Source organism: Trichomycterus rosablanca, chromosome 6, assembly GCF_030014385.1.
Source record: "Trichomycterus rosablanca isolate fTriRos1 chromosome 6, fTriRos1.hap1, whole genome shotgun sequence".
In the NCBI taxonomy this organism is placed as follows: Eukaryota; Metazoa; Chordata; class Actinopteri; order Siluriformes; family Trichomycteridae; genus Trichomycterus; species Trichomycterus rosablanca.
This window is the reverse complement of record NC_085993.1, coordinates 1498294-1524341: the sequence shown is the minus strand read 5'-3', so window position 1 is coordinate 1524341 and position 26048 is coordinate 1498294. Positions and strand designations below refer to the sequence as shown.

At 43.3% G+C, this 26048-nt stretch overlaps 1 protein-coding gene across 2 annotated transcripts in view; it reads right to left on the bottom strand.

Annotated features, from left to right (window-relative positions):
• Positions 1–2006: 2006 nt before the first annotated feature.
• The window catches only part of rab6ba (RAB6B, member RAS oncogene family a), a 105106-nt gene continuing 81064 nt past the window's right edge, over positions 2007–26048 (bottom strand). Inside the window, exons 6-8 of one of the 2 annotated variants that reach the window (XM_062997229.1) lie at positions 21579–21672; positions 14060–14126; positions 2007–5117 (exon numbers count right to left, since the gene is read on the bottom strand). In XM_062997229.1, the coding sequence (XP_062853299.1) occupies positions 5053–5117; positions 14060–14126; positions 21579–21672 (226 nt within the window). In that variant the 3' untranslated portion in view covers positions 2007–5052. Of the gene's footprint in view, positions 5118–13883; positions 13967–14059; positions 14127–21578; positions 21673–26048 lie in introns of those variants that run through there. The other variant, XM_062997230.1, reaches the window with a different exon arrangement.

Genomic DNA, 26048 nt, shown 5'->3' with positions numbered 1-26048 from the left:
TCTCAGAAGTTGTCCAGATCCTGCAGAAGCAAAGCAGCACCAGATCATCACACCACATACATGTAACAGGACCCCTGTCTTCCAAAAATCTTCCACTTTTGACTTAACAGTGTACAGAATATCATCCCAAAAGCCTTTGCGTTCTTATTGGTCACTAATGGTTTGCACATAACAACTCTCTTTATTATGTACATGTGAGGCCTGCAGCCCTTTAGATGTTCGTCTGGGTTCTGGTGAAATTTTGCTAGGCCGGAACCTACTAGGAAGGTTCACCACTGTTCCAAGTGTCTCAATTTGTAGATAATGGCTCTCATTGTGGTTCTTGGAGTCCCAGAGCCTGAGCATTGGCTTTTTAGCTTTTTTTCCAGACTGGAAGATACTGTATCTGTGATATGGTTTTGCATCTGTATTTGAACCTCTTAAGATGGTGGAATCATGTTGTGCTTCAGCATGACTGGGCGTGGCTAGTCAAATTCAACCCAACTGTCAACTGGATTTGGTTAACTGGTTGATTTAGTAGCTGAAATCATCTTTTAAAAAGCATTTTGTATTTAATTGGGTTTTTGTCTTATATTATAAGTAGTTTGATAATTTAACTACGCAGGGATGCTGTATCCTAGTAGACTAGTAATCAGAAGGTTACTGGTTCAAATCCCACCACTGCCAGGTTGCCACTGTTGGGCCCTTGAGCAAGGCCCTTAACCTTCAATTGCTTAAACTGTAAACTGCCACAGTACTGTAAGTCACTTTGGATAAAAACGTCTCCTAAATGCCAAAAATGACTCAAGAGTGGCAACTCAGCACTTACAGGACTTGAACCTGCAGCCTGCTGATGCCAGTCCAGTGGCTTAACCACTAAGCTTCCGCTGCCCTATAGAATGAGACCCTCCGACAAATGTGCAGTACCGACCGCTTCTTTTCACCTGCAACAGGTATCTGCACACAGTATCGGGATCTGTCTCGTGCACAGAGAGTCCCGCACTGATCTCCGTTATCCCCCATCTCTGTGCAGTGCAGTGCCATTGTTCGGCCAGCAGAGGTCGTAACTGCAGCAGTAATCAGGAATCCCCTCCAGCTGGAGATGTATTTCATTTGGAGAGATGCAGGACCAAAACCAAAAGCACCATAAAGGTTCTTTTCTGAACGGCTTAAAAGTAATAAAACTATTTATTTCAAGTTAATAGTGGTGGGCAAAGCCTGAAATGAGCAGTTCATGCTTGAAGCTCCTCTCCACGCTGATGTTTCCGGGTGTGTTGGCGGAACTAACTTAACTTTGAGGCCACAGGTGATGAGTGTTGCATAACAATTTCTTTTAAAGTAAAATGAGCTGATCTGAAACTGTCAGGTGAAGCCGTATTTCATGTTTCCTCACGGACATTTGTAAATCAGAAGGCAAATGATGCCATGGAGGCTTCGTCTCTCTGTGTGTGGATTTACATCATAATAAAAAATATTAATAATATCACTATCACATCACTTCAAAATACAGGCACACGGCACCAGGATGCATTATGGGAAGAAGGCGAGCCGGCGGAGGTAGTGTGATGCTCTGGGAAACCTCGGGTCCTGCCATCCATGTGGGTGTTACTTTGACACGTAGCTCCTACCTAAGCATTGTTGCAGACCATGTTCACCCTTTCATGGAGACAATATTCCCTGATGGCCAGTTTGAGGTTGTTGCTTCCAAATTCCCCAGATCTCAATCCAACCGAGCATCTGTGGGACGTGCTGGACAAACAAGTCCGATCCACGGAGACCCCACCTCACAACTTACAGGAGTTAAAGGATCTGCTGCTGACATCTTGGTGCCAGATACCACAGCACACGTTCAGGGGTCTAGTGGAGTCCATGATTCGACGGGTCAGGGCTGTTTGGGCAGCAAAAGGGGGACCAAGACAATGTTATGCCTGATCGGTGTATATAAGCTCCCAACACACATTTCACTGTACGATCACTTGAAACCTGAACTCATTGTACTGAACGTGAACAGAAGACAGACGCGCTGGTTAGGTAATAAGATTTTTTATTGGTTGGTACTAGTTTAGACAGACATGCTAGATCGCTGTACAATGTGAATGAAGAATCGAGCGCTGAATCAATCAGACTCGCTTTAGGAACATTTACACCAGGAGTGAGACCCTCCCAAACAAGACCCAACGTACACACACACACACACACAGTGCCAGTGATGGTGTGTAGTGAGCGACGTGCCAACAGAAGAATGGTACACACCTCATGAACGCCGGATTACTGTTTATATACATTCGGATCATGCCAGTGCAGGAGTCCAATCTCTCTACATCGTGGATTATACGGAAGAACGAAACTAACGAATGTGTTCAAGTAAACGAATGTAAACAATCAAACCGAAACGGTTCATTAGTTCATTAAGCAACAAATAAATACCGTCACGTGTGTATGTGTAGCACGAGGCTCTCGGTTTTAGTGCCTTTAGACAATCAGTAGGCAGCACAGAAGTATCACAGAGCGTTTAACTGATTTAATAACAACCACTTCTCTTTTTTGTGGTCAGTAAAAGCAATCAGAGCTTCTGCAGCGCACTTAAATCAGAATATTGGCGTCTGTAATTGAATCAGAATTGCATTAAGAGATTGAGCAGCACTAAAGACGGTTCTTGGATCTACGTTCTTGGATCTGCGCTCTACACCGGTGGTCCCCAACCTGTTTTGCACCACGGACCAAGTTCACACTACACGACTGGACCTCCGCTGCTGAGAGATACCAGATTGCATCCGAGGAGAGCACGTCGCTGTACACGCCTCTTCTCACCCATGCATTCCGCCAATCAGGATCCTTACACAGCGTATGAAGACCCACCCACCCACACATACATAATCTGGCCCCCACCCTGCAGATACGGTGGCCGATTAGTGTCTGCTGCAGGCACTGCCAATTATGCCCGCCAGATGGCGCCCAGCCGACCGGTGCTGGTGTGCTAGCGGAATATCCCGCTGGGGTAATCGGGAGTCTTTTAAGTCGTCGTGGTTTTCACACTACACGACTGATCGGCGATAGGGGGTCACACACTACACCGTCTATCACCGGGAGGAATCTCGCACTGGTCTGGCGAATCTCCTGAAGTCACGAAAACACACGTGAGAAGTGACGAGGGGTTTAATGACACCCCGTCCAAAAATGCACGTCAACAAGAAGCGAGCGATCAAAGTTTGTGCGCTGATGTGCAGCGTAAAAGCAAAGAGGAAAAATAAATGAATCCGAGTGAAGGAGATGTTGGTATGATGGTTCGGCATGGACGATAAGGTCACAAATACTGTAAAGCTTTATAGTGTGTGCCGTTATATTACGCCCCTGTTCCACATATTTACACCCCTCCTCCTCCCCCTGTGGTTTCTCTTCTGTATTTTACGTTCACAACAATCAACCTGATCGCCACACCTTTCACACGACATGATTTGGAGTCGTTGACAAGTCCAGATATTTAACATGCTGGATATTTTTCTCAAGTCTGCGAGCTAAACAGTTCACACACAGCGATCGAGAGATGATTTTCGAGCCCCGAGCGAACGCAGAGTTGCTCACATCTAGCGGCGACCTGTCGACGAGCGAAAATCAGGGCAAAAATCGCCTAGGCACAAATTTACATTCATGCATTAATCAAATAGTACCGAAGATTTTAATGCATTTTCCACACGCCCCCTTCAGACACGTGTGCAGTACCGACCGTTTCTTTTCACCCGCACGGAGATCCGTATCGTGCACTGATCCCTATTATCCCCGTCTCTGTGCAGCGCTATCGATCGGCCAGCAGAGGTCGTAACTGCAGCAGATTCAAACTAACGTACTGTACTGTAGCTTTAACCTTTACCTGTGCCTTCTGTACATCAACAGCGAGTTACGGTGATGAAAATGTGGCGACATCTTCTACTTTTGACATCTACAGCAGATAACCGTGACCTAAAAGTGAACTGAATTGAATCTGTCATCACTGGCAAAAATACGGACTAGCGAGAACGCTTTGAAGCATCCGTCGTCCAGTGTCGAATCATCTGGTGCTCACAGGAAGGAATTAAATTTACATTCATGCATTAATCAAATAGTCGCGAAGATTTTAATGCATTTCAACCCAAACTCCTGATCGTGACTGACAGAAGCCCAGCAAGCACTGATCCCTATTATCCCCCGTCTCTGTGCAGCGCTATCGATCGGCCAGCAGAGGTCGTAACTGCAGCAGATTCAAACTAACGTACGTACTGTAGCTTTAACCTTTAACTGAGCCTCCATGACAGATAACGTTTCTACAGTAGAAAGACTAAGACTAAACAATCGAATAAATTTGAGAAAACACCAGAAGACCAGAAAATTGTGTGTATGTTTAGGAATGCACCACAACTCCCGGATATTTTACGAGGATGCACTTCTGAAAGCTTCCGGATCGGGATATCCGAGGCTGGATCCTGTACAGCGCCACTGAAGTACATTAAAACACTCGACGTGAAGTTTCCACACAGTGTAAGTAAGTGTTCACATACGTGTGTAAAGTGTGTGTACACATACGCCGGCGGATAACGGCAGGATCGTGTCAAATTAAATAAAACACAAACACAAAACTAAAAACGACAATGACTAAGTAAAGGTCTTGCATGCACGCTTGCTTGCTTTTGTTTACTTTTTGTAGTTTCACTAGTGCAGTAATAATTTATCGGCTTCTCGTCTACGTCTGGACCTCTCGATACCTGCTGTCTGTTAGAATCGTCTCCGTTCTAGCAGTTTAAACATTTAAATATACAAAAATAATGATAATAATACAAAAAAAGGTAAAACAAACATCCCTCGTTCTAGATTTTTCCTTCCGTAAAAATTTGGACTTGATTTTTAAATTTTTAACTTTTTTTTTTGGCGATTTTGTTAATAAAGTCACTATATTACAGCTGAGACGGGCCGAACACTGTTTCCGATCGCGGGACGAGCGCTGTGTGTCCAATCTGGAAAACCGAAGTGAAAACAGACCAACAGGAAGCAACACAACAAGCAACGTGGTGTGAATGAAGGTGTGTGATGGGGTGAAGCGCATTAACAGGAACATCCTCCCTCGGTGGTGCTCGGCTCCTGCGGTTTGTCCAGCTTGATGTCGATCACTGAGGAACGTCGTTAAGAAAATTATTACACAATACAATATATCATCACATCAAAGTGGCAGCAAAACAAACACATTTAATTATGTTTCCATTTTTATATTGTGGTTATAAGCGGTGAGAGTGTGAAAGAGGAGGAAACGGGCGTGTCTGAGAGACTGAGAGACGCTTATAGTCCAGATTTATCTCCATCTGATTTATACCTTACTGGTTCTGTTCTGTTCGGTTTTGTTCTGTTCGGTTCTGTTCTGTTCTGTTTGGTTCTGTTATGTTTGGTTCTGTTCTGTTTGGTTCTGTTCTGTTTGGTTTTGTTCTGTTTGGTTTTGTTCTATTTCGTTCTGTTCTGTTTTGTTCTGTTCTGTTTGGTTCTGTTCTGTTCTGTTTGGTTTTGTTCTGTTCTGTTCTGTTTGGTTCTGTTCTGTTTGGTTTTGTTCTGTTTGGTTTTGTTCTGTTTGGTTCTGTTCTGTTTGGTTTTGTTCTGTTTGGTTCTGTTCTGTTTGGTTCTGTTCTGTTGGGTTCTGTTCTGTTTGGTTCTGTTCTGTTTTGTACTGTTTGGTTCTGTTCTGTTTGGTTCTGTTCTGTTTGGTTTTGTTCTGTTTGGTTCTGTTTTGTTTGGTTCTGTTCTGTTTGGTTTTGTTTTGTTCTGTTTGGTTCTGTTCTGTTTGGTTCTGTTCTGTTGGGTTCTGTTCTGTTTGGTTCTGTTCTGTTTGGTTTTGTTTTGTTTGGTTCTGTTCTGTTTCTGTTCTGTTTGGTTTTGTTCTGTTGGGTTCTGTTCTGTTTGGTTCTGCTCTGTTCTGGTTCTGTTCTGTTTGGTTCTGTTCTGTTCTGGTTCTGTTTGGTTCTGTTCTGTTGGGTTCTGTTCTGTTTGGTTCTGTTCTGTTTGGTTCTGTTCTGTTTTGTTCTGTTTGGTTCTGTTCTGTTTGGTTTTGTTCTGTTTGGTTCTGTTCTGTTTTGTTCTGTTTGGTTCTGTTCTGTTTGGTTTTGTTCTGTTTGGTTCTGTTCTGTTTGGTTCTGTTCTGTTTGGTTCTGTTCTGTTTGGTTTTGTTTTGTTCTGTTTGGTTTTGTTCTGTTTGGTTCTGTTCTGTTGGGTTCTGTTCTGTTGGGTTCTGTTAGGTTCTGTAGTAATCGCTCGTGTTTGAAAGACGCTTATAGTCCAGATTTAGCTCCATCTGATTTCCACATTTTTGGAGGCTCAGAGAAGCTTTAAGGGGAAGAAGATTTTCATGTGATGATGATGTGAAAGCAGCGGTACATCAGTGGCTACGAGCTCAACCAGAAACATTTTTTGCTGACGGCATAAAAAAGTCGGTACGAGGCTGGAAAAATGCATCGGAAGGCGACGATGTAGAAAAGTGATGGAGTTTGTTTTTAAAATTCTTAATAAATAGAGTTTTAAAAGTGCAGAAACTTTTGGAAGACACTCATGACAAGCTGATCTATTTTTGTTGTCTTTCACAACTGGACTCTGACCAGGCTAAAGCGGTGGTAAAACTAGGGTGATCACACGTCCTCTTTTTCCCGGACATGTCCTCATTTCTGGATTTTAAAAATGCGTCCGGTCAGGATTTATAGTCTGTGTGTGTTATTCTTTGTGTGTTTTTGCACTGATTTCACTTTTCTCTTGAGGTCCCGACTCTCTCACTTCTCTTAAAAGCTGAAGCGCAAACGAAAACTCACAGACGAATTACAGAAAAACAAATCAGTGTTTTCGTCTCGGTCGGGATCCTCGGGAAGCAGAAAGCATGACCTGCAAAGTGTTAAATAAAGACGCCAGTTCAGCAAAACACAAACCTGCAGCTAAAGGAGAGAATCAGAAGGTAAAGAGAAGCTAACACAGAAGATGCTGTTACTGCTGCAGAGGGAGTTTTTGCATTTCATTTCACACCATGAAGCATCACAGCAGCTACAGATGGATGGACTGCAGCACATCGGCCTCGTTAAAACGCTTCTCCCTGATTCTGAAACGGCGTAAACGTTTCCAAACTCGTACTAACATAGAGGTTATAGAGGTTATAGTAACGCCGTGATAGCGCCACATTCTGGTGAAACAGCTCCACTGATGAACTATGTTATTTGTTGTTATTATTGTTTACAGCTGATTTGACCCTGAATTGAAAGTAATAAGATTATAAATGTAAATGTAAATATTAGTCGTCTTGTTAATATTGAGCTGCTTATTTATTTGAGTTCAGTAACATTATTGATGCATTTGTCAAACATTTAAACCTTTACTTTACCTGGACCTTTAAATTATGGTCACCCTAGTTTGTTTATTAGGATTTTATCGTTGTGTTTTACACTTAGGTTACATTCATGACAGGAACGGTAGTTACTCATGACACAAGATTCATCACTTCACAAGTTTAATGTCAAACACAAGTCATGGACAATTCAGTGTCTCTAATTCACGTCACTTGCACGTCTTTGGACGTTGGGAGGAAACCGGAGCACCCGGAGGAAACCCACACGGACACGGGGAGAACATGCAAACTCCGCACAGAAAGGACCCGGACCGCCCCGCCTGGGGATCGAACCCAGGACCTTCTTGCTGTGAGGTGACAGTGCTACCCACTTAGCCACCGTGCCGCCCTAGGTAAAATATTGGTGGGACTTGAACTGGCAACCTTCTAATCGCAAGTCCAGTACCTTAAACACTGAGCTATCACTGCCCTGACCATAAAACTGACCATAAAAGAATGAAGAATAGTAGTAGTGGCTCCTGCTGGATTAAGATGACCGTGTTCTCTCTTGTATAACACAAATTAGCAGGTTAATTAGTGATTAGTTTAATCAGGCGAGTTAAATTAAATGCTCAGTATTTCCTCCTGCACTCAGAAGTACAGCCAGATAAACAGCCGGTATTATACATGGATTATTATTTACCCGTGGAGGCTGAAGAGGGAAATGAAATGTGCAGTACTCGCTCTCAGACGCTAGAGGGCACTGCACGCACACAAAACATAAACGGTTCGGCCTGCTCTGCTCGTTTGTTTACAGACAAATTCACCTAATTACTGAATAATACTCAGAAATACTTTATATTAATCTATATAATATATATAGAATAATACAGATTGCATGATTGTTCTACTGATCTTGCCTTGCAATGCTGTGAAACACATTGTTTATGATTGTGAACATGTTAATAATGAAAACGCACTGATCAGGGTTCACTGCAGGGCAGCTAATGAGTAATTATTATTATAAAGTTTAATTTAATTGCTTTTAATGTTATAAGAGTACACTGGTGTTGGCAGTGCTTGTACTGTAAGGTTATCATTGTGTAACTGGCCGCATCAGATGCATCAATAACCATCTAACTATGTTATTAAACTTTAATAGATAGATAGATAGATAGATAGATAGATAGATAGATAGATAGATAGATAGATAGATAGATAGATAGATACCTAATATACTTTATTTATCCCGAAGGAAATTATTGCTGTTATTATTATTGCTTATGTAATAATAAATAAGTTAATAAATGATAATAAATAAGCAGCTACTTATTAACAAGATGACTAACAAACACATTTATTATCAGATCATCTTATTACTTTCAATTCAGCGTTCAGCCCTAAACAATAATAATAACAAATAAAATAGTTCATCAGTGGAGCTGTTACACCGTTTCAGGATCAGGGAGAAGCGTTTTAACGAGGCCGACGTGCTGCAGTCCATCCATCTGTAGCTGCTGTGATGCTTCGTGGTGTGAAATGAAATGCAAAAACTCCCTCTGCAGCAGTAACAGCATCTTCTGCGTGTGTTTATATCAGGACCAAAGCACTTATCCTGCGTTTAATAGCTTATTATTGCTACCAATTCGTTTCTTAGGTCGATTTATCAATTAATTCATCAGTGCATTCCTCCCCTACGTGTGCAGTACCGCTTCTTTTCACCTGCGCAAGGCGGGGTTATATGGAGATCCCAGTCTCTGTGCGGCACCATCGATCAGCCAGCAGAGGTCATAACTGCAGCAGTGATGAGGAACTTCTCTGACCCTCCCTAGGAGAAGCCAATTGCTGTAGCTGATAGCAATCCTTACACTGAAACTTGCTGAGCATTAAAGCTGCAGCTTGCACAGATTCACACTGTGGCTTTTCACCTCTGTCCGAAATTGGTAAAATTCAGGGTTGGAGGTACAAAGACAACACTGGCGGTTGTAGCCTAGCAGTAAATGTGCTGAAATAGTAATCAATAGGTCACTGTTTCATTTACATTTACATGTTCGGCATTTAGCAGACGCTCTTATCCAGAGTGACTTACAGAAGGTTCACGCTCCACCACTGCAAGGTTGCAGCTGTTGGGCCCTTAAGCAAGGCCCTAAACCCCCGATTGCCCAGAATGCACAGTACTGTAAGTCGCTTTGGATAAAGGCGTCTGCTAAGTGCTGAACGTACTGCGCCGAATGAAGCCTGACTTGTTTATATTTGCATGAATTAATGCGCTGGTGTGTAAAGGTCAGAGTAACTTGCTGTTAGCAAGGTACACACATTAGCAAATTAAATGAAGGGATTCTCTCCTCCGTGCTGTCCAGACTGACCTGACGATACAGGTGGAGGCAGTCGGGCGTGTCCTGACCTGCTGTCCTGATCACAGACATGGAATAAAGAGGAGCTCAGTGTCCTCGCTTCTGACCTCTATAGTGATGGTATTATGTGGTTTGATAGGGCAGGAATAGCCTGGTGATTAAGGTACTGGAATAGTAATCAAATGGACGCTGGTTCAAACCCCACCACTGCCAGGTTGTCACTGTTGGGCCCTTGAGCGAGGCCCTTAACCCTCAATTGCTTAAAGAGTATACTGTCACAGTACTGTAAGTCACCCTCTCCTTCTTAGCTTATCTTTGGGAGAGAAATGTTTGGACTTCTGTGTAACAGCACATTGGTGGATTGAGTAGCTCAAGGTTTTTCACACTCTGGGTAAATAAGCTTGTACTGGAACGCCCCCTTGTGGAGGCTTTATGTTACATCTTGTAATCGTGTTGCCTAAGTCGCGTAAAGAGCTTGGAGTATCTGGTCGACTGGCCGCGGTCACAATTCCACGTGGTCCCAATAGCTGCAGATAGCAGGTGAGAGAACCACAAAGGGCAAAAACGTGATACCCTCTAGTGTCTGAGATCTATTCCCGCCCTAGCCTGTGCTTTTCCTTACTGTACCCAGTCCTGCAGGTCCTCACCAGCCTTGTTAAACTAAGTGAATTAGCTGGTGTTAGCTCTTTAGCTACTTATTAAATAGACATGTTGTTATAATTATGTATAATTAGATTACCAGCACATGGATTAAGGAACGCTGGCATTACTCAAACATCTCAAGCTTCCGATTATGACCACCAGGACGTTATTAAAACAGTCACTGTTAGATGAGTGTCCAATCAAATTGTGAAGGTGAATCAAACTTTTAATATTGAGGCTGATAAAACATTATGAACGCTGTAGGATGATGTAAAATCAAAGAGCTAGGGGTTCGGACAGACCCATATGTCTGTGTATGGGAATTTGTGCCCGTTCAGTCAAAAGAAGACAGCATTTATGTGGCTGATGTAGTTTTTGAACACCTCACTGTCACTGCTGGACTGAGAATCGTCCACCAACCAAAAATATCCAGCCAACAGCGCCCCGTGGGCAGCGTCCTGTGACCACTGATGAAGGTCTAGAAGATGACCGACTCAAACAGCAGCAATAGATGAGCGATCGTCTCTGACTTTACATCTACAAGGTGGACCGACTAGGTAGGAGTGTCTAACAGAGTGGACAGTGAGTGGACACGGTGTTTAAAAACTCCAGCAGCACTGCTGTGTCTGATCCACTCGTACCAGCACAACACACACTAACACACCACCACATCATCCACCACCTAAATAATACCTGCTCTGTGGTGGTCCTGTGGGGGTCCTGACCATTGAAGAACAGGGTGAAAGGGAGCTAACAAAGCATGTAGAGAAACAGATGGACTACAGTCAGTAATTGTAGAACTACAAAGTGCTTCTATATGGTAAGTGGAGCTGATAAAATAGACAGTGAGTGTAGAAACAAGGAGGTGGTTTTAATGTTATGGCTGATCGATGTACAGTATATACTATCTCTTCCAGAACCTTGGTGGGATTAAAGATGTTACTATGTGCTAATGTTATTGCTGAGTGTAATTTACACGTGCAGCGCTTAAACACCGAAGTTTCTGGTTCTAATTTGGTTAATTAAGTTAATCGGTGGTCTAACTGCACTATGAGACCACGTCATTCATTTAATTAATTCCCTTTATTGGTAAATTAGTGGTTAATGAGCAGGCGGTTATACAGAGAGCAACAACATCGATGCTTCTGCACCTTCTTATTTTCTCTATGATCAATATTAGAACGTTTTGCTTTCTGCCCGTTTATCCGTCGCTGTTTATTCGTAACCCGGTCACTTCCGTCCACGACACGGAGGGTCCAACGATGGCAAAAAAGCTGAAGCGACCAGCCCACGCGCTCCGGCACATTAATCAACCAGACAGGGGGAAAAAAAACAAGCTCTAACACACACGGCGCCACGCGGTACACCCCACCCATCTCACCGGCACCGAATTACCCCGGATAAACAATCCTCTCGCTCCACACGGGGGAAGGGGGGGGGGGGGGGGTGTAAACTGATTAGCGGCGTAATCAATATACAGTCAGCAACACGATTGGCTTTTCATTTTCACAGTTTCACAATGAGTTTGTCGTTCCTCATCGAGAGAGACATGATGCGCCATGAGGGAGGAAGTTCCAGAGAAATGCTGTATAAAAGCCTAGTGTTATGTTATTATTTAATATTTCTATATAGCTCAGTTTCACATTTCCACCATGATCCATCAGTGAAAATAATGACTGAACGGTGCCCAGGTGGCGCAGCGGGATATTCCGCTTGCACACCAGCGCCGAGATTCTTAACCTCGGTTCGGAACTCGGCGTGGCCACCAGTCAACTGGGCGCCATCTAGCGGGCATAATCGGCAGTGCCTGCAGCAGACACGTTTCTGCTAGGGCGGGATGTCCGGACTATGTGTCCAGAGACTGTGTTGAGACCCTAAATAGCAGATAGAGGCGCCTGTGCAGAGTGCATAGGTGGAAAAGGGTTCCGCTAAGTGCTGTGGGCGGATCGGAGGAGGCGTGAGCAGCAATATACCCACCTCGACTGCAATCAGGGATCCACCAGCAGCGGAAGACAAACTGACTACGCTAAATTGGGAGAAAATGCAGAAATAAATAGAAAAAAAATGAATAAATAATAATAATGACTGAACACGCCAAACAGTGCTGAGATCTCGAGCTCTTCAGTCCAAATCTCAGCTCTGCTATCAGCCAGCTAGGCGCCAACACAGACTGGCTATGTGTGTCTTAAGAGTATGGACAATGCCTAGAGCTGGTTTCCTCATCGCTGGGGCAATTGCGGCCTCTGCTGACAAATCGAGGCATGTGCACGAGGGGCCATTCTTTCACTGGCAGGTAAAAAGAAGCGATCCGCGACTGCACACGTGCCAGAGAGCGTGGTCACAGCCATGACCCTGCTCGATCAAGGGTGGGAGTGGTAGCAGCGATGAGGGAGATGACTGAATAACAATAAAATAATAAATAAAAGGGCCGTTCCACCGAATGGGAGCTATTTGCGTGTAGTAACTCTAGTGAATCTAGTGACACACACACTGAACTACTCAGATTTCTAAGTGGAAGATGAACCGTATTTGAGTAACAGGACTGACAGTAACAGCACTGAGAGTTCTAATCTTAACCTAGAATGAGTAAATACGTGAAATAAAGCAGCGTAGAGAACATGCTAAAGCACAAGAACGCAGGGCACAGTGGTGATATATCACAAAATGTATAAGAATAAATGGAGATAACAGGAATGAGCGTGGAGACGAATCTTCTCAGTCAGAGTTACAATATTATCAAACATACAGGGGGAAAAACAGGGGAGAACCTACTAATGCTCTTCCCGTGAACATTTCTGTTCAAAATGTGACTTGATTGTGAGGGTAACAGGACTCAGTGAACTTGAGTAAAACATGGATTTTAACCTCATTATTCTACATTTCTGATGGTAAATAAAGATTAAAAACACAGACGTGATCTGGAGTCACCGAACGATGCAGATTTTACTCGTATATTTATATATAAGTGTTGTGTTAGAGAGCGGGGACGAGAACAAATACTATTTATTATTTATTATAATATTACAGGTCCTAAATTTGCAGTTAGACTGATGTGCAGGAGACTTTGCTTAATTAAAAAATGCATTTTAAGGTTAATTCTCGTCTACGTTTATACATATAATGTCCTGGGGACGGAAATGACCCAGAAATATGAAATAATGGACGTCAGGATGTCAGATGATTTGAAAGATCAGAGCATTTGGATGTGAAATCTGGTCTGGCATCTCTCGCTCTGCCTCTCCAGATCGATATACAGTAGAGTGCAGTAACAGCGGGAGGCTCTATACACACGGAGCCGGTCAGGGTGGGGCGAGCTGCCTGCAGGACCCTACATCACCCTGACATGCTGTCATAAACCCCCCCTACACGCTCACAGTCGGGCGTTAGCTACCGTCTTTGTGAGGCATTTTCTCTAGTGTGGTTATTAGTTTATTTATTCATGGGGTCATGGGGGGTCTCAGTACTGCATCTTAATAATAATAATATAGGGCAGATGGATCAACTGCATTCGTCATATATACAAATACACGTATAAATATCTTTACGTTTATTATAGCTAAAACTGCAGTGATGTAAGTAGAGCGTCTAAATAATCTGATTATGAGCTCCATGTGTTATTAGAATCCTCTTTACTGAGGCAGCTGATCAGGTAGGTATTAGGGAGCAGGGTGGGTCACTAGGTTAGGTCACACACACACACTTAAGGATCTTTTAAAATGCACCACAATAATAGTCATGTAGTAGATAAGTGGACTGAGTAAAAGGATACTGCCCTCTTTGCTCGTGTCCTGCATGCTCTCCATGCCAGGAAGGGCGGCGGCCACACGTCGAAACAGCTGAAACGGAGACAAAACAATAAAGTTATTATTATTAAAGACTGTCATTTCCGCCTCAACACTGAGCTCAGATCTCTCACACACACACATACACACACAGAGAGAACTCACATCCACCGCATTAGAAATACTGACGTCCTCACAACGTATGATTTATGATCATCTACTCACGATTCGAGGTGATCATTTAAGCATAAATATGCAAACCGTGTATATAACTGCCAAAACGGAGCAGAAATTAAAAGTGTTCCTGCAGAAATTCGATGAGACTAAAAGATGCAGGGAGCTGGTTTCTGTCTGGGACTCATAACAGCAACTCTTTCAACCTCTTCTGATTACAGTGGACCCTTGACTTACGAATGTAATTGGTTCTGAAGGGCTGTTCTTAAGTCAAAATGTTCGTTAGTTAAACCTATTTTTCCCATAAGAAATAATTTAAACAGAATGAATCCGTGCCAGACCTCCCACACCCCACCTTACCTAACCTTTCTAATGTCTTAAATGCTCTTTTTTAATATAAATAAAAGTATATTTTCACTTAAATCCTAAATTATAGAATAGACATTCCTGTAATAAACAATAATTAACAACAATACACAGTAGTACTGTACATAAACACACATCACATCACATTTCAGTACAGTACGTGTGCTGCACCATACACCATAATACATTTCCTTCTTTTTATATAAACTGTATCTACCAGAAACAACAATAACTCTCATATTCCTCTATTATTTACTTCTTTATTTCAGTAGTGTTGTATTTTGTAGGTGTAATTGCACGAAAGAAAGAATACTTTACTCAGCGATTTCCTTCTTCTCTCAGGAGTAATTATACAACAACGAATAATTATAGATCTATTTTCTCACCACTGCGCTTTCTCTGCACCTTGATATTGAATTTTACAAAATATAGAGAAAACACCGAAAAAACATTGTCCGCTGTCTGAATGTTCGCTCACTGTATATATATATATATATACTGTATATAGTATATATATATATATATATATAGAGAGAGAGAGAGAGAGAGAGACGGTCAGAGTCAACTTGTCCGTGACGTCGCGTTTCGCGAATTTCGGTTCGTAATCCGAAATTTGTTGAAAAAAATTGCTCGTAACCCGAAATGTTCGTATGGTAAACCGTTCGTAACTCAAGGGTCCACTGTACCTGCACCAAATTCCAGTTGTTATATTAACACTAGAGAAGTGCATTTCCTGAAGAAAATACGAATGTGATCGCAGCCCGGCAATAGTAGGCGTCAGAATACTTTTGGTCATGCATGCAGAAGTTCAGTAGATCAACCTGCCTTTAAAAAAAAACGAAGGGAAGTCAATGGGGCAAATAAACGGGCGTGGCTGGTGAGCGGTTGCACGTATCCAAAAGTTGTATACAAGTGTCATCAACGGGTTGGACGATTTAGTATTGGAATGGCGTTGATATCTCTAAACTTCAAAAAATGAATGGAAATCAATGGGGCAAAAAAAAGGGTGTGGTCCAAAAATTATATACATGTCACAGTGTCATCAATGGGCCGGAAAATTCTGGGCTGGGATTGCCTACTCAATATATTAGCAACTACTAAACCAATAACAAATTTCATTATGTTACTTAGAATTCCAACAGTGGGCGGTAGAGCTGGGCGATATATATCATAAATATCGATATATTCAATAGTATATTTTACACAATTGTGAAAATGACCATACTCGCTATATCGAGAATGTCTCGGATACGCAGGTTACCATCCAAATACGTTTAAAACAGCACAAATAAACTGTGCAGCACGCTCTCTCGCACACACACACACACACACACACACACACACACACACACACACACTACGTTGGCCTGTTGTTGTCTGTGTATGCTGCAATTTTCACTTCCACAATTTCCACCTCACTCGTGCCACACCCTTTTTCTTCGCCAACACGTGGCTTAACATTTTCACCGTGGTACCGTTATGTTTTCCCTGAAGAACTGCTGGCAATATTCAGCAATAAATAACCGATGTCAGTCTGCAATGGAGGAAAACGAAACCAGTAGTGAAAATCTGATTAAAAAATGACCCCACATGGGTCGGATGTGTGGAAATGCTTTGGTTTCGGCAGGGATGATGCGCAACAGTAAAGTTCTGTGCAAACTATTGATAGTCATTGAAAGCTCTCACTCTGTTATCTTTATTTATATTTGTTACATATGTACAAAAACTACTATTATTTACATACAAAAACTATACAAGCTGCATGCTGGGTGTGCAATTGTACTATGTTTATTATTATTATTTTAAATATAACGTAGATCTACAGCTTGATAAGCACAGTTATAATACAGCATCCTATTTTGGTGTTACTAATAAATACTGATACTTTAACATTATACATTGTTTAGCTTTTCATCATATCGGATCGTATCATACTGTATATCGCCACTTCTCTAAAGCATATGGAGATATGAGTTTTTTGGTCATATCGCCCAGCCCTAGTGGGCGGTACAGCAGCAAAGTGGGTAGCTTTTAGGGCCTGGGTTTGATCCCCTGGCCTAGAACAGTGTCCTTTCTGTGTGGAGTTTGCATGCTACAGGGATAGAAGCCATCTACTGATGCACCCTGGGATGCTGTTTAAAACCACGATAATGAATCTCTCTCGCTCTACACCTCTCTAACACGACACTTGGTGTGTGCATCCACATTCAGGATCATCCATCACATCGGTGTGGCCGGCAGCACGCCGCACCATTAGGCAGTGCCAGCCGGAGAGAGGGCACAGTTCACTTAGCTTAGCTTCCTCCGGGCAATCGCTTTGGAAGGACGAAGACAAAGAGAGAGATAAAGCTAACGGTTAAATGTGGCTGGAACAAAGGCGACAGTTCATGAGCCGCTCCTCCACCAGCACACCACCCCCAACAAACAGCTAGAGGATTTACTTCATTAATGAAACAGACTCGCCTTATTTGCACTGGCTCAGAAATGGCAGAAGACGATATACACTGACCAGCCATAACATTATGACCACCTCCTTGTTTCTACACTCACTGTCCATTTTATCAGCTCCACTTACCATATAGAAGCACTTTGTAGTTCTACAATTACTGACTGTAGTCCATCTGTTTCTCTGTTCGTCAGTGGTCAGGACCCCCACAGGACCACCACAGAGCAGGTATTACTTAGGTGGTGGATCATTCTCAGCACTGCAGTGACACTGACATGGTGGTGTGTTAGTGTGTGTTGTGCTGGTATGAGTGGATCAGACACAGCAGCGCTGCTGGAGTTTTTAAACACCTCACTGTCACTGCTGGACTGAGAATAGTCCACCAACCAAAAATATCCAGCCAACAGCGCCCCGTGGGCAGCGTCCTGTGACCACTGATGAAGGTCTAGAAGATGACCGACTCAAACAGCAGCAATAGATGAGCGATCGTCTCTGACTTTACATCTACAAGGTGGACCGACTAGGTAGGAGTGTCTAATAGAGTGGACAGTGAGTGGACACGGTATTTAAAAACTCCAGCAGCGCTGCTGTGTCTGATCCACTCATACCAGCACAACACACACTAACACACCACCACCATGTCAGTGTCACTGCAGTGCTGAGAATGATCCACCACCTAAATAATACCTGCTCTGTGGTGGTCCTGTGGGGGTCCTGACCATTGAAGAACAGCATGTAGAGAAACAGATGGACTACAGTCAGTAATTGTAGAACTACAAAGTGCTTCTTAATAGTAAGTGGAGCTGATAAAATGGACAGTGAGTGTAGAAACAAGGAGGTGGTTTTGGCTGATGTTATGGCTGATCAGTGTATGTCCAGAATTTAAATAAGTATGCAGCTTTTGTACATAGTATGTACAGGAATTGAATATTGAGACACTCCTTCTACCAACTGCCCAAAAAGCCCATGGTCAGGTGTCCAAATACTTTTGGCTATACAGTGTATTTTACCACTAAACCCAGAGAATTGATGTAATATTGCTGCCATTATATTACAATGACCTCGGTGAGTTAATCTATATATCTGATGCTCGGGATGAGTAAAATAATCACACCAATTAGGCCATCGATTGATGTCCTGCCCTGCGCACACAACAAAAGCTGCTGGTCACACTGATTAACACCAACACTGGTGAGGACAAGAACTAAACTTCAACACAAATGCTCTGTCATGGTATAGGGTGTCAGTACCAGGGTCTGTCATGGTATGGGGGTGTCTCAGTACCAGGGTGTGTTATGGTATGGGGGTGTGTCAGTACCAGGGTCTATGGGGGTGTGTCAGTACCAGGGTGTGTCATGGTATAGGGTGTCAGTACCAGGGTCTGTCATGGTATAGGGTGTCAGTACCAGGGTCTGTCATGGTATGGGGGTGTGTCAGTACCAGGGTGTGTTATGGTATGGGGGTGTGTCAGTACCAGGGTGTGTCATGGTATGGGGGTGTGTCAGTACCAGGGTCTGTCATGGTATAGGGTGTCAGTGCCAGGGTCTATGATGGTATGGGGTGTCAGAACCAGGGTCTATCATGGTATAGGGTGTCAGTGCCAGGGTCTGTCATGGTATAGGGTGTCAGTGCCAGGGTCTATGATGGTATGGGGTGTCAGAACCAGGGTCTATCATGGTATAGGGTGTCAGTGCCAGGGTCTGTCATGGTATAGGGTGTGTCAGTACGAGGGTCTGTCATGGTATAGGGTGTCAGTGCCAGGGTCTATGATGGCATGGGGTGTCAGTGCCAGGGTCTGTCATGGTATAAGGTGTCAGGGCCTCGTACCAAAGACTGTGGGCGCCTCATAACAAGCCTAAAGTAAAGTAACCTGCGGGACCTAATGTGGTTCAGTAGCTTCTTTTCTCTTCTGGCCATCTCGTGCACTTACTCGGTGGTGATCATCTTCCTCCATGGGATTTTAAGCAGTTTTCTGACGCCCTTGATCTCAAATTCCTGAAAGCATCTTTCTTCCTTAACACTAATTTACTGACAGAATCACTCGGTGCCATTAAAATACAATTTAAAATGAATAAAAATGTGGTCATGAGGTTTACAAAACGAGGCTGTTAATTGTACCGGGTGGTTCCACCAGTAAATGGGTGTCAGGAGAGTTATCGGCGTTGGGGATGTGTGGGCACCGTCACTATAAAACAACAATAGAGCAACAATAAAGTGCTACAGAGCTGAAATAATGAAGGCCGTGTATCTGTGTTCCACCAGACTGACAGATCGTTTGTTCATTATAGAGCAGAATGAAAAGACTCGGCATCGTTTCTTTGGGTGAAATGCTGCTTTATTTGTACGCTGCCTATAGAAAATCCTTCATACTTACTTAAAATAAGGATCATTTATCATTTTTTGGCACATATTTTGCCTTATAAGGTTCAAGCTAACAGTTATAAACATTATGAATATTATTAAAAACAACCATAGCTTATGAACCAGCTGTGCTCTGTGGCTCTAAATTTTGGTGATAGTTAGATAGGTGTGATTATTAGGGTTAGGGTGGTGTGTGTGTGTGTGTGTGTGCCTTATGCTTGGCACTGCTCCACCCATATTTTTGATCGGCATCTGACAACGACACTAAAGAAATTCCATCATTTTTTGATCATTATTGAAGTGCAAGTCCTCAGGGTTCCTTTGATACCACATTGTGGGGTGAGAAGCCAGAGACTAGTTCAAAAATGTGTAATTTTTGATATTACGTAAGTTAGCTGAGGGTCTAAGCAGAGGCTTTTTAAGGCTTTTTTGTAGGGCGTGAGACAAGTAATCGGAAGAAAAGGGATTTTGTTTCTATGTTATATGGGTAGGGCCCTACTAAATTCACTTGTCCACTTGTCCTGCTTTTAGCTGCTTTACACTTCAACATCTTGGACATTTTGACTAACCGATTGCTAACTGAATTGCCGTTGGATCGTTAGCGTTACAGACTTTTCTGTGCTGTCGTGTGCTGACGATGTTTAATGTGTGTGGGATTAGTCCCTTTGTGGATACATAATCAATATAAAAGTGTGTTTCTCTACACACGTGATCGTCTCTGTGCTGCACCTCAAAAGAACAAACCCACTCAGCAAAATTCTGAGGATGCTCGGTTACACCAGGACGCCTCATAGTGCTGATTAAGCAGTAAATGTGATTCTGATCGTGTTATTTTCTGCTCTCTAATAATAATAACGCTCCGGCCGTCTTAACCCACAACACACACAATGTGTAAATGTTCCAGCAGCTTCCGGTGTAGTGATGAAGCGTCGCTCCCTACTCCCTACACCGTCTGAAGTTCACTTCATTTGAACATTCTCGTTACCTTTGGATCAGAATCTCACTTAAAATGGTGGAGTACCCTACGTAGTGCACTTCACAGGAACAGCCGGGGTGAATGGAACGCTCCTACAGAATCGGTGCTGATGGTTGAAAGACGCTTTCTGGACCAATCAGAGCTTCTGATTGTAATTGTTAGTAAGAAATGCTGTTATTTGCATTTATTCGGTTTGCGTCACACAGATGACGTGGTAATGAAACGCTCGATCGGCTTTCTAACCACTTCCTGTTTTACTTCACCACCGGGAAAAGTTTGGAGGTTTTTAATTATAAGCACATTTACAAAATAACGGATTCTGTTCCTAATGGGACGCACGCTTATAAATGTAATAGCATCTGGAAGAACAGAAGCTAAGGTAAGCAGCGGTTATGATTGTTTTTGCTGTGTTTGGGATTTTGGCCGCTGTGCCGTGATTTATCGAGCACTTTTGTTCTGTAATGAAAACAAAACGTATCAGTTGAAGCTTTTAACTGGAACCTTCTTGTTACACAAATTACATTCATTTACACAATGAGGAGGAAAGTAAAGACACGAAGTAAAACGGCTAAATACACTCACTAATCTGTTGTTGTTTTTTTATCTGAACTTATCTGAACGCTACATTTCCAATATACGTTTTGTGTAGATTATATTGACTCGTGACTCGTGATTAGCGTCTCTAATTATTTATTCTCTGGTTGGGGACCACTGTTCTACTGCATGTATATAAATTATGAAAGTAGAATTAATACCCAAACAACCTAATAAAATTTATTATAGCTGATATTGCTGACTGAGGTACAATGCTGAACATTTTCCTGCAAAAATCTATCCATTAGCTCGTTAGTGCCTATTTTATAAACACAGCAGTGTCTTGTGTGTAATGCAGCTAAAACACCATCAGCACACAAGCGTGCCACGCCCAAAACACACACACACCCACACAAGTAAGAGGAATGAAAAAGTCTGAGGGAATGATGTAGAAGAAAACAGTGAATCAGTTATTGCGTCGCATCCACCCCTGCGCTTACTCATCCTGACTCACTGCAGCAGCTACAGCTCAGCCAACAAAACCCAAACACACACACACACACACACACACACACACACACACACACACACACACACACACAGCTCTCCCACTGCTCCCGAGTGTGGGCACGAGGAGGAACACACTCACCTGCTTGACGTTGTAGCCCGTCTTGGCACTGGTCTCGATAAACATCACGCTGAGCTCCTTCGCCCGCTGCTCGCCCTCCTCGATCGTGATCTGCCTGTGGGAAGGAGAGCTATTTTAGGACCCGGGTTCGGTCGGACGACGCCTAAAATAGACCCGGGCGCACATGTTCGGTCTATCGCGGCGCCAAAAAAGCACACGTGAGATGAATTCATGATCGGTTGTGTTCAATTAAAAGGAACAGAGTCATCTTCTGCGCCTCCGTGCCCCCTCTGCTGGCCGAAATAGCAACCAAGGGCACGACTCCGTTCAGCAGATGCAGGCTTTAAATTCTAAATGCGTTCATGTTTACAAAATACAATCGAGCCGGTCAACCAATTCACTAAAAGTCTAGTCGTATCCAATTGCCAGATCGTGCTGCCGTGACGAACACACACCCCCTTTCTACACACATTGTCCATTTTATCAGCTCCACTTACCATATAGAAGCACTTTGTCGTTCTACAATTACTGACTGTAGTCCATCTGTTTCTCTGCATGCTTTGTTAGCCCTCTTTCACCCTGTTCTTCAATGGTCAGGACCCCCACAGGACCACCACAGAGCAGGTATTATTTAGGTGGTGGATGATTCTCAGCACTGCAGTGACACTGACATGGTGCTGGTGTGTTAGTGTGTGTTGTGCTGGTATGAGTGGATTTTTAAACACCTCACTGTCACTGCTGGACTGAGAATTGTCCACCAACCAAAAACATTCAGCCAACAGCGCCCCGTGGGCAGCGTCCTGTGACCACTGATGAAGGTCTAGAAGATGACAGCAGCAATAGATGAGCGATCGTCTCTGACTTTACATCTACAAGGTGGACCGACTAGGTAGGAGTGTCTAATAGAGTGGACAGTGAGTGGACACGGTGTTTAAAAACTCCAGCAGCGCTGCTATGTCTGGTCCACTCATACCAGCACAACACACACTAACACACCACCACCATGTCAGTGTCACTGCAGTGCTGAGAATCATCCACCACCTAAATAATACCTGCTCTGTGGTGGTCCTGATAAAGCATGCAGAGAAACAGATGGACTACAGTCAGTAATTGTAGAACTACAAAGTGTTCTTGTTTTTACCGCATTCTGTAATGAACTGATGCCTAAAGTGATTAATCACATTAAAAGCTGCTCTAAATAATGAAATCATATTAGTATGACATTTTTGATTAATGATGAAATGCAGGAGTGTCTGTATAAGAGAGACAGAGCAGAGACTGTAAGGTCTGAGACCTTGTGAGAACTGACGTGACGTAACATGCGGTCTTTGCCTTCGTCCACACCAGGGAGAAGAACTGGAACACTTATATAAGTTCCTTCAGCCCTCAGACTCCCAGCAAAATACTTCCTAAAGTAAAGAGACACTGAGTAATGCAGCAGGCGACCTGAATTAAGCACCTATAGGCATGTCAGAACCCCTGAGGAACGCTGAGCCAGGCTGAGTTACTGTACATTCAAAGAGCCAAAAATATCACTTATATTATATCATGCGTCTGCCCCCCAACCCAACCTCCACAATCATGCCTGTAGGTGGAGTGGCTATTATCACATTATGCCCACCTTCCTAATATTGTGTTGGCCCCCCTTTTGCTGCCAAAACAGCCTTGACCCGTCGAGGCCTGGACTCCACTAGACCCCTGAAGGTGTGCTGTGGTATCTGGCACCAAGATGTCAGCAGCAGATCCTTTACTTACTCCCGTAAGTTGCGAGGTGGCGCCTCCATGGTCTGTTACATCTTGTAAACCACAGTGAGACCAGATTGTACAGAGCAGAGTAGAGCGGAGCAGAGAAAGATGCATTGTTTGTGTCGCCCGGGTGGCTTCTTGGTTCGAGTCTCTTGGTCGGCTGGGCGCCATCTAGAGGGCATAATTGGCAGCGCCTGCAGCAGACACTAATTTGCCACTGTGTCTGCTAGGGCGGGATGACCGGACTAAGTGGGCGGGATGACCGGACTAAGTGGGCGGGGTCTTCAAACCCTGATTAGCAGATAGAGGCGCCTGTGCAGAGTGCATGGGTGATAAGAGAGGGGTCCGCTAAGGACTGCGGAAGACAAATGGACTGCGCTAAACTCCGCTACGCTCTTGAAAAACCCTGAACTGTGGCGCCCCCTAGATATGGGAGCAGCCGAATAAGACTTCTGGCTATTTAAGAGGCTTGACTTTCTCATGTGAACCAATTCTTCAGTTTTCAGAGCTCTTTTAGTCAAAAGTTCACATTAAATCCAACCTACCTCTGACGTAACAGCTTTAAAAATCTCCAAGTGTTTCGAAATCCTGCTCACGGTGGAAAATGTCGGCCAAGACCTCCTGTCTGCTTGGGTGAAAACAAAGCGCCCCACGCCATGTAGCGATCATCAATATTTAATAGCTCTCCATCTCAGACTGCGGCTCGGAGATGCTGCGTAAGCCCTTTCGGCCCGCGGGGTGACCGAGTCCGTTTGCTTTTCCAGACCGCGTTCGGCATTAATCAGGTTTTAGAATCATGAGATTCTCTGACTAGCAAAGCACAGCTACCTTGTCTTATAAGTATGACCCTACCTGAAAATCGCATCACGGACCCGTTAAATATGCAAATTGCTGCATTGTATAAAATATGAGGTGCAATATGAGGCGTCCGAGCAGTCGTAAGGCAATTACGTTAGTGTGAGAGACGTTTCTGTGGTGTCGTGTGCTGATGATGTTTGATGTGTGTGTTTTGTCCCTTTGTGGTTTCCATAATCAATATAAAAGTGTGTTTCTCTACACACGTGATCGTCTCTGTGCTGCGCTTCAAAAGAACAAACCAGTAAAGTGTTCTGCTCCTGATAGTTTGTCTGTGTTTAGTTTATTTCTTATTTTATAAGCTCAGCAACTCTAAAGACGCTCGGTTACACCAGCAATCCTACGACAATTCAGTTAGCAATCGTATAGATTAATCGTTAGACAAAATGTCCAGGATGTCAAAGTGTACAGCAGCTAAAAACACGACTCAGGTAACAACCGATTCTGTGGACGCTGAGGATGGTGTGTCAAAACCACGTTTCCATTCATATAAGCGTTCATATGATTCCCTCAGCACTACCTGCTGTGTGCAGGACCTCAGTCGTATCTGGTCCGGTCACTGGTTGGCGGCATTAAGCGCCGTCTTAAAAAATGCAGTGTGCAGCCGTCAGAGGACGATTGTAGAGCTTTCAAAGAAAATATCAAAGTTTCCCACGACCCAAATCAACCAAAGTTTGGTGATACTTAAAACTGGCACAAAACTAAAAGCTGGTTTGTTCACTGTGTAAAGCTTTGATGGTACCACAGCAGCACCGGCGCCATGCTGCACGTCTATATTGTTTCATTACGCTTCTTAATCGTGGAGATCTTGGAATAGCGTATTTCTTAGCGAGTTCAGTTAGACCGCCGCGCACTTTGCTGCGTCAGGTTCAAAGCACAAAAAGCTTCTCATGTGAATGCGCCGTAACACCGTAACACTCATCACCGTGTTTACATGGTTTAGAATGTAAAGTAAGTGTTGAGTGAATGTGGAGGTTAGAATCTGGGCTCATTCTGTCGTTACTGTACGCTGGACTTAATGAGACGTGGCTACATCTAACTGTTTTATTTCTGCTATAAGTTGATGCTCTTTGCTTTGTGTACGGAACACCATAAACACGTGCTGCACTTGAGAATGTGATCATATGGACATAAACCCTGTTTACATTTAGTTCTGTGTTATATTATTATGCTGTACAGTACTGTAAAGAAGCTTAAATGAGATTCTGAATTACATTTTTGGAGTAAAATTAATCGTTTAGATTAATCGACTAATCGATAAAATAGTCAATAGATTAATCGATAGAAAAATAGTGGTTAGTGGCAGCCCTATCGGACATCATTTCATTTATGAGTGTAATTTAATGACCACTGTGAAATGTGGCTCTGTGATTTTTGAAAAACAAGGTCTGTGAAATTAAGCACGTTTTCCCGAAAATAGAAGACAGCCCTAGATATAAAATATGCACTCTCTAATATGAATGGATTTTTTTCGATGGATGAGGTGGCATCAGATTTCTGCTGGGTATCTCTGGCTCTCCCGTTGGCTCGAGACCTTTATTAGAAGGTAATCTGTACTGAAACCGAGCAGGAGATCTGGAACCAACCTTCCACCATCTGCTCCTCCAAGAGAATTCGACTGTAAACATTGAGCTGAAGAACGACCAGCAGTCCAGAAATATCTGGGTTTGATTAATCTCACAAGACAAAGACACTATATGGACAAAAGTATTGGGACACCCCTTGTAAATACTACTTACACAAGATTCATCGGTTCACAAGTTTAATATCAAACACAGTCATGGACGATTTTGTATCTCCAATTCACCTCACTTGCACGTCTTTGGACTGTCAAAGGAAACCGGAGCTCCTGGAGGAAACCCACACAGACATGGGAAGAACTCCACACAA